General features: G+C 37.6%; 1 protein-coding gene and 1 long non-coding RNA gene across 2 annotated transcripts in view; one reads left to right on the top strand and one right to left on the bottom strand.

The window, feature by feature from the left end:
- The first annotated feature begins 77 nt into the window (after window positions 1-77).
- Window positions 78-1,713, top strand: LOC146477240 (uncharacterized). Its single transcript, XR_014865410.1, has 2 exons — window positions 78-1,607; window positions 1,655-1,713. It is a non-coding gene; the product is annotated as an uncharacterized LOC146477240 (long non-coding RNA).
- Window positions 1,714-3,994: 2,281 nt separating this feature from the next.
- The window catches only part of LOC146477239 (uncharacterized), a 10,375-nt gene continuing 4,674 nt past the window's right edge, over window positions 3,995-9,695 (bottom strand). The window contains exon 2 of the mRNA XM_085113692.1: window positions 3,995-6,751. Within this exon, the coding sequence (XP_084969818.1) occupies window positions 5,734-6,751 (1,018 nt within the window). The 3' untranslated portion in view covers window positions 3,995-5,733. The remainder of the gene's footprint in view (window positions 6,752-9,695) is intronic.

Here is a 9,695-nt window from a genome sequence, read left to right as displayed (position 1 = left end):
GCCAAGGCGTGATCCACTGTAATCATGTAAACACGATGTAAGACTGTCGGATCAAAAAAGATATAAATAATTGACGATGCCGCCAATCCTCAAGATAATATTCGTTCTACTGGGAATTGCTCCTTTTCTAAGACTGATTATAACTATGGCAATGGTCACCTGTGGAATGGTAGTTTTTCTGTGGGTTGCAACTGCGTTTGAAATGATGCTAAAGTCCTCCGCGTGTCTCATGGCGGCTTACTCAAGTTTCAGTTTTCTTTTAATTTCCTTGGCCTTAGCAAGGAGAAGAGCACCAGAGGAACAGGAAAAATGTGTGCACTTGACACTACTGAAACACTCTGCAGTGAGACTTATGGGAATGGCTCTGTAAAAAGGACAAAATATGTTGCGTGTACATGTCAATTAGCCTGATCTAACTATGACTTTAATTTATCACGAAACGCTTTGCTGCAGAGTTATCTTGCTTTAAAGGAACCTTAGACTGTACAAGAATTCTACGTAAATGCCGTTGGTGTGCTTTGGACAGAGAAAAAGGTTTGAGCGCACGGTCAAGAAAAACTTGAATGTTGTACTTGCCCGGACATATATAGTGCGGTGAAACTACCTACGTCACGTCACTCTAAATAGCATGCAACATAGGGCAAACTCTTGATTTCGTTTTACTTTAAATTTTCCTTCATTTTAATTCAGTAATTTGCAGTCAGGTAGTTTGGTTATTGTTGGTTTGTTTTTGTTTTGTTTTGTTTTGTTTTGTTTTTGTCACCTCGGTCAAGCAATACCGAGATTTTGCATGTGATGTAAATTTTACTAAGCAGAAAAAAAAAATACATATTCTTATGAAAACCCCTAAAAAACACTTAAGGGATTAAATTAATGAAAAGTATTGTGTTGTTTACGTTTGGTGGAGCACTGGAATCTGTTTTAGATCAAAGTTCAATTATTGATGTGTATTGAACCTTGGTTATGTTGTTATACACAGGTGAATAATGTACCCTATTTATATAGGCAGTCTCGCCAGTGCCTTGGCTGTGATCATTGCCAATTCCAGTAATACCTAAGGACTTTGTATGGCACCACACATGAGGGGTAAACTATTAAAATTATTAACATCTTTTAAAAAGGGCTGCAACCATTGAAGCAGTGGTTTTCCTGGGGGGTGGAGGAGGGGGGCAGGGGACATGAGGGTGCAAAGACCTTATTTGAGTTTGAAATAAGTGACTGGCAGCTTTTTTGGTACCAAATCAGTTGACTGGCATTTACTTCTTGGTACCATCATACCTCTGACAGAAGTCATTTTAGATTTTAGCACCCTAAGGGGTACCAAATCAAGAATTTTATCCCCTAAAAGGTACGACAATCACCCATGTCACTTTTATATGGGAGCCCCCTCCAGGCTTTTGGGGGTCTAACAACTTGGCTTCATTTGCACCACCCTGGCAATAATATCTGAGAATGCCTCCTGGAGTGGACTGCCATTTTCAATCAGCATGTTTACCTTGTTAATTTGAAGATATGCTTTTGTAAACATAAAGTGCACCTCAGCTGCATTGTCAACCCTTGTTATCATCACAACTAGCAGTTGTTGTCTAAGTAATGGTGTGATATCAGTATAACATTGAAATGCAAAAAATGCAATCAATCTGATAACAAATAGTTTTATCTAATGCTGCTAACTGGGAAATGTATTTCAAAAAATAAAGTCTTTGTGTTGGATATCCTTCCCACGTGGTTAAATAAGGGAAACATTGCCCTCTGCGATAGCCAATATAGTAGTTATTTGCTTTTCCAAATGAGTGTTAAAAGCTGGCAAAAGCTTCTGAAGAGAATGTCCAGAAAATACTCCTTTACATGCTCTGTGCCTTATAAACCCCTCTCCTAAAATATGTATTTTATCAGTTAGTGGGCGAAGCCATGTTACTGGGTATAGAATTAAAGAATAGCCAATCCCCCATGCAGACCTGTTGATCCTTAGAACACTTCAAAGAACAATACATAAGACTTGGAGACAGTGCTTCACCAGGCAACACAGAAACTACAAAAACCAATGGGTAACTGTGCATGAGACTCGTGACACCTAGAGTCCTTGAACAAATTCCCAGGGGGATAAGGCCAGTGAGTCAATGTCCCTAATACAGAAACAAAAATGAAGCAAATAAATACCCCTTCCAAACAGGTCAAAGCTGAATGTATTCCTACATAAGAATTTGAAAAGGCTAATGAAGATCTATTGGCCTATGAAAGTACTCAGTGATCCGTAACCAGGCTAACATCAGCACCATCAGTGAACAAATCTACCGGCAATGCTGGAGGTTCATTGGCCATTTTCTCAGAATGGATGCCAACCAACATCCCAAGACAGCATTAACCTGGGCTCCAGAGGGAAAAAGAAGTCATGACAGACTACGAGATACCTGGTGTAGAACCGCAGAGAAAGAAAGGACAGCCTTGGGTTTTAAATCGTGGAGTGAAGTGGCAGTGGTTGCACCTGACCGTGTGGCATGGCGAAGAAGAATTTCTGGCCCATTTTCCCCCCTTGGAGTCATGGAAATGAGTCAAGTAAGTCAAGTCCAAACAGGTCAAACAGTCAAATTAATCTTCTTTTAATTTATTTATTTATTTAACAAATTTTAAAAAAATGCCTTCCAGCTAAGTCTTAAAAGTTTCTACTTAGAATATTCACAGATTATCATTGATCTTTTTTATGATAAAACTAGAAAAAATTGAGAAGCCAGGGCCATAAAGGACCTAAAAATGTACATTTTTAGGTTGGTTTTTGTTTTTAATCAAAACAGCATATTTAGTCTATGTAGGCCCCATGCCAACTATGAGCTAGGGCAATCCAAATTAATCTTTAAAACACGAGCAGCAGAGACCCGATAAAACACGTGCTGCAAGTTTCTTGAATGGCTTCAAAAACATTCCTGGAAAAGCATGTGTCAAGAGAGTTCAGAACAATGATGCTTTTGTGAACATTGGAAATTAGCATACAAGAAAAACATTAAAACACTGCATACTAATAGGGAGGATGATGTTTTATCGAACATTTGATAGGTCAATGGGCTTATGAATTATTAATGAGTTTTTGAAGACAAGAGGAAAAAAACTTGGAGATCATCATTTTTGGTCTTTTCTTCAGATTTGCCCTCATTTTTGATATATGGCCTGCAGTGTACAACAGTTCATTCAAAAAAATTAGGCAATATTTTCCCAGAATTTGGTCATATTTTTGGCAGAAACTCAAAATCAACCAAGCATTCCACATAGGCCCCTTATGCCGCAGCCTGTCAATTGACCTCATTTCTCTTCCCACTTTTGAAAAAGATAGGCATTGCGCTTAATCTCTGATGCATTCAATGCTTGTTTGATATTCACCCAAAAATGGAAGTGAAATACAACCAGCATTGACTCTGCATAGCAAGCACATCCATGGGATTTTATTCACAAAAGTTGGATTGATAGCAACCTTAGCATTACCAAAAAGCAAAAAGATACTTTTAAAGGCTGAGATGCGCAGGATAATGCCAAATATTGCCTGCTATCTTCACTAGACAAGTTAATTAATTTTTGTATAAAACTGTCAATGTAACTGCCAGACAAATTGCAGGAAAGATGCTACATGGCGCAAATTAATTTACACTCAATTGAAAAAATGTTGTCAGGTTAAAGGTATAACCCATGGATGATAAGACCCAACAGCTTTCTGAGGGGGTGTTTGACCTGTACGCATATTTGCATTCTCCTTGTTGGAAAATAAAAGCTTAAAAAATTATGCAGTTTTCAGGCCTTAAAATTTATTGTTTGTGAGCACAACGGAAAACACAAATTAAAATAATGTGCACATGTTGCAGCTGGTTAGATTAACCATTATAATTCCTCCAGGTCACAACGTTTACGATCCATAATATACTTTGCACGGGACAATCTATTATTATTATTATTATTATTATTATTATTATTATTATTATTATTATTATTATTATTATTATTATTATTATTATTATAAAAATAAGGTGAATTATCTATTCTACATGTACTGGCAGTTTGGTGTGGTTAAATCCTTAGAAATTCAGCCTTTACACGGTGTAATTGCTAAAATAGGCAAGTTTAGAGCTTTTTTTTCAGCTTCTCAGCAAAGATGTTGTTCAAAACATCACAAAACGAGTGCAAATAAAATCTGACTTCAAGGTCATAAATAGCTTCCTTAATCTACATCAGACCAAGCTTATTACAAAGACTCCTATGAAAAACATCACACTACATATGTCAAACCCCAATAGACCACAATCATGTCCCTGACAATAAAAACATTGCAACCCTGGTTTAATAGACCTTAAATAACAGTTTGAACCTATTCCAGGCATCTCATGCTTAATAAAAATTTTACTCAGATAAACTTAAAAGAAACCTCCACTGATGGAGTAAATTAACCTTAAACTATTGAAAATACAATCTTTTTTCAAATTTCCTTGGAAAACATGGAAAGAATAGTTCTGTGTCGGACAAAACAGAATCTGATCATCGCCTATTTTTCATTTTAAATTTCCCGCGCGCCGCCATCTTGGATTTCATGATGTAATACGGTTGCTCAATTGTTTCACACAAAAGAACTTCTGTTTTCTTACAACAACAATAACCATATGACGTCATGAAATCCAAAATGGCGGCGCCCGGGTAACTTCAAATCGAAAGAAGGCGACAACCATATCTAATTTTTAGTACACTTGAATGTCACTTCTACTTTTTAAACTAAAATTTAAAATTTAGACACTATCTCCGACAATTTACTGTCAATTTGTTGTCGGAGTGGAGGTTCCCTTTAACATCAGCCATCATCGTCAAAATAACCACTGCATGAATTCAAAGTGTCTCGATATGACATGACATCAAAATACTTTATAGGCTAGTAAACTGTACAGCACAGGTCAAGTTTTGTCAGAAGACTATCTCTCCCAACTGATTGCAATTTGCACTTAAGAAATATTTACTAGTAAGAAATCACAGATTAGGGAGTGTGCTCAATAATCTCAATCTCAGGCTCTCTCTCCTTAGCCAAGTTGGTGATGATGTCATCTGCCCCTGCAAAATCTGCTGGGGATGCCAAATAATTTAATTTATTTTATTTACTTATATAGCGCCCTTTAACATTAGAATGATCAAAGGCGCTTTACAATCCAAGAAAACTAGTATTTATAATAAATAATACAATACACATCCCAAGATCCATCCATTCCCTAGTTTAATAATATAAGAAAGATTTATAATAAATATTACGTTTACAGCAAACTGTAAATGACAGAAATGACCATGTGACCATGTTTATCCTTCATTTGCCACTCGCTGTTTCAGTTTCTCAGCACAACAGAGTAGTTTTGCATTAGCCTGAAAGGCCAGAATTGTTTTGCCCTAACCTCATATATGTGCTATTTATTTCAAGAAAACAAACATCTCACGTTTGCCGTAAACAAGATTCTAAAAAACTCCCTATTATCTCAAATATTAACATGTATTTCTCGTTGGTTTGTGATCATCCAAGATCCAACAACCTCAAGTCAAATAACTGTTTTTAAGAAAACAGCTATTTGACTGCTACAGATGTGGCAGCACTTTCAGGCATGCTCAGTTCACTCAACAACCCCTGCATGGAGAGGGAGAGTACTTGCAGTTTAAAAGTTACAACTTGAATACACTTTTTGTGCCAGGTTACTTTTTGACTCATTTGTCCTCTTCATGTTCTCATGATACCAAGTTTGTCAACTCCTTTCCAGCACGTAAATATGAGGATGGCTTTTCCTTTGGATGAAGCTCAGTCTCGTCACTGATAACTTTTTTACATGGTTTGGGAACAGAGCTTACTGCTGGTATTTCGTACCCAATGCTCACCAAATCAGCTAACCATGCTTCTGTTAATATGGCATCATGCACTCCCCAGAAGCCATTTTGAACCATTGCCACGCTTAATTCAAGAACTCTGCTGAAGAAATCTTCCTTTCTAGGTTTCCAGTTTTTCAAAAATTCAACAAAACGTGAGGCATCATGATAGAACTTATGTTCATCAATAAAATCTGCCAAATAGTTGTGTGCATTTCGGTACTGAACGGCATTTGGTGGGAAAAATGACAGCTGAGATCCCAAGTCCCACAATAATCGCTGTGCCCAGTAACCACGCCAAATATCAGTGACTCGAAAAGCTACAGTAGTTGGTAGCAACATCCCCCACAATGCCTTGTGTAAGAACAGTGTGTTTTGTGAATTGAAAGGAGCCAGTGTATTTGGAGGAAGCACAACTGGGGGGGCTTTGGCATCAAATTCAACATTCAAATCAACACCTTCATCTTTTCTTGTGAGACGGAAGATGGCATCTACATCTGGGTCACCATTAACAACACCCTGTTGTATCGATGCCTCCACCCCTTCACATTTGACAAACTTGTGCGATGGGGGGTCGGCAATGTGATCCAGGGGATACCCTCTGGGCCAAATAGTACTTTGTCCAAAGTGTTCATAAGGATTCACTACCACAGAATCTGTTTTGTACACATAGAAGTCCCCAGATTCCTTCTGGTGAAATGTGATTTCTCCACTTGTTGGTGAGTTATCATCATCAGTTTCATAGATGATTTTTGCACCATGTTGAATGGCATAAAGATAGCCAATATTCTTTCGACCATAAGATTTGTAGGGAAGCAAATCATGAATGCGGTACCCCAAAGTCTTCTGCTTTTCCACACTCAAGTAGACACAGTTTGGATGGCTGTGAAGAAAATTAGGACATAGCTGAAAATCATTTCTTTTTATGTTTTTCATTTATCATCTCTATTCCTGTTTCAAAGAATGTCTCTTCACATGGAAAACATCACTTTAAGACAGCCCTCACTTTTCAAAATATAACTGGTGTAGGAACTTAAGTCTAATAAAGGACTTGGCAAAAGAGATGGTTTATACTTGGAAATCCACATTTCTCTAAATTAGCTCGTATTTGGCATGCAGACTCACTGACTGGTTATCACAAAAAAAAAGTTCTGGACTGATCATTTAGACCTTAAGGCCTGAATTTGACAAATTTCCTTTGGACGTTTCCTTAAAACTTAAGTAACTAAAAGAAAGGATTAGTTGATACAACATTCCAGCATTCTGTATCCATGGGAAGTTTTTTCAGATTGTTTGACCCAATTCAATATCATGTGCAATATAAGCCTTTAACCTCCAAAAATGTATCTATTACCAAAGAATTTGTTCTTTTCACCCTAACTTCACAACACATTATACATTTTGACAAGTTTACATTTTGTAAACATTCCACCCTAGAGACCATTTTGAAAAGTTTACATTTCATAACTTTTCCTTGACGCAACTGTCTGGGCAAGGAGTAAAACTTGAACTCGTAACTTGGGGTACAGACAACTAGTAAGGCTTATCTGTCATTATGTAATCAGTAAAGATTATTTATTATTAAAGACAAGAGTGTTTTACTGGAAAACACGCCACTTGTAAAATTCATATGTAACTACATCCACCACCTGAGTGGCATATTTTCCATGTCTTCACTAGTAAGGATATTGATGACGCCATTTCCCGGTTTTTCACAGTTGTTTGTGGGAACAGTCGGTGACAAATGGCAAGCGATAGAAAGTCATAGTGGCTTGAGGATATGAATTTAATTTTCTTGTGTTAAAAACAATATTTTACCACTCGAAAATAAAATTCATATCTTTGCGCCGCCATGTAATATCCTCTATAAATTTATTATTTGCTATGATTTCAAGATTTCCTTTTAGGGTTCAAAGTTGTCTCACTATTAAAGGGGGTTTATAAATAGCTGACTGAATAGCTAAAATGCCTTGCACACTCACCATTCCTTGACAATATTGAATCCTACAATATTACTCAAGTGCCTGCCTGGCAGACTATGAAAGAGTGAATTTATTTAACAAAAATTGTTCTGATCACCCATGCTAACTATGCATAGAGTAACATTACAACACTTTTGCCTGATAACAGTTAACACCCAAGAAGGAAGTGAAAATGCACATGATGTATTGCAACAGATGCACAATGCGTATATATGGGAACTTGGATTGATGTTTGCAGATGTTTCTTAAGGACTGTTTAAAAGGATGTAATGTTACCCTTGCAATCTTGTTTCTTTTTTGCTGTTGTTGTCATGTTTACAAGGTAGTGTACCCTGGAGCTGGGATTGCCCCTATGTGAGTATCAGGGTTACTCCCCCAGGGGGGTGGGGATACTATCCAATATAAGCTATATAGGTATGTGTGGGTAATGTTTATGGGATGTTTTGGTTTGAAATTAGGTGTACACTTTAACCATTTTTGTTTGAAAGTCTTAAAACAGGTATGGATTCTAGAAACCAAGTCTGAAAACGGTATGAATTTTAGAAGCCAGGTCTGAAAAAGGGTACCAAAAAATTACATACTGGTATTTTGGTCTGAAATAGAATCAGCATTTGGAGTATCCAGCTGCACACCCCAACCAAAAATTCTTTGGTTTAGCATGGCAATGAAGTTCAATTGGTAAAAGTGCAACTCATTATAGACACTTAAGGCTGGTTCACACAAGCAACGCAAACGCAAATGCAAATGCAAGCGCAAGCGCAAGCAAACATACGTGTAAACTACCACAACGCAAACGCAAAAGCAAGCGCCAACGCAAGAAATAGAAAATTTTTCATTTCCTTGCGCTTGCATTTACGCTTGCGTTTGCATTTCACACATGTGAACCGGTGCAACGCAAACGCAAGCGCAAGATGAACAACACTCGTTCCCTGCCTCTGCGGTTTAAATTCAAACCAAGATGGCGTCCTCATGCGAAAAAAACTAGCAGAGAGTGTCAGAAAATATCTTGTGCTTTAAGAAAAGAGTTGCAGCGGATTAAAAAAAAAAAAAAAAACAAGAAGCAACTTGCATGGAGTGATGTAGCAAGAGAAGAGGGGCTAGAAAACGGTATGCCTTTGCATTTGGTGCCTTCGCCTTAACAGACGACGGCCGAAAAAGAAAAACAATCCTAAAACATCGCCTTTGTCCGCCATCTTTTATCTCGTTCCCAGAGTACTTGCTTCCCGACTGCTGTTCTAGGGTAACGCGGACTCTGGGGACAAGATTGCAGCCATCTTAAGGTACTGAAATGCGCGTGCGTATCTCATTCTGCTTGCGTTTGCGTTCGACCTGTGAACGTCTCTTGCGCTTTCACTTACATTTGCGCTTGCGTTGCTCGTGTGAACCAGCCTTTAGAGTTTTAGAGCTGCTAAGTACGGGGTCCTATCAATTCATATGACTCGTATGACTCATTTAACTGGAAAATTTGCATCTCGTTATGGAGACTAACAGTTTCAACTTGTACGAGTCGTGCAACTGGACTAATTACATCTCATTGTTGAGACTTACAATATTGTTGTGCAGCTGTTTGAAGGAGATTTGTCAACTCACACGAATCAAGCAACTGACTAAATCGCATCACATTATTAAGACTTACACATGAATAGAGATTTTTCAATACAGTGGGAAACTAATGAGTGGAAGATTTTTATACAGCAAAAATTGGATATTAAAATTTACTTCTTAATTCATTGATAAGTAAAGAAATTACACATTCTGAAGGGTTATCAGAGGCATAGGTTTGCCATTTTGTTAACAGCAAAAATTTCGATACACAGTTATATTCAGAGCCGAGGTTTAAGGTTA

Source organism: Pavona decussata, unplaced genomic scaffold (assembly GCF_977016875.1).
Source record: "Pavona decussata unplaced genomic scaffold, jaPavDecu1.1 SCAFFOLD_71, whole genome shotgun sequence".
Taxonomy (NCBI): Eukaryota; Metazoa; Cnidaria; class Anthozoa; order Scleractinia; family Agariciidae; genus Pavona; species Pavona decussata.
Note: the sequence above shows the minus strand (reverse complement) of the source record. Positions and strands in the feature narration are given on the sequence as shown.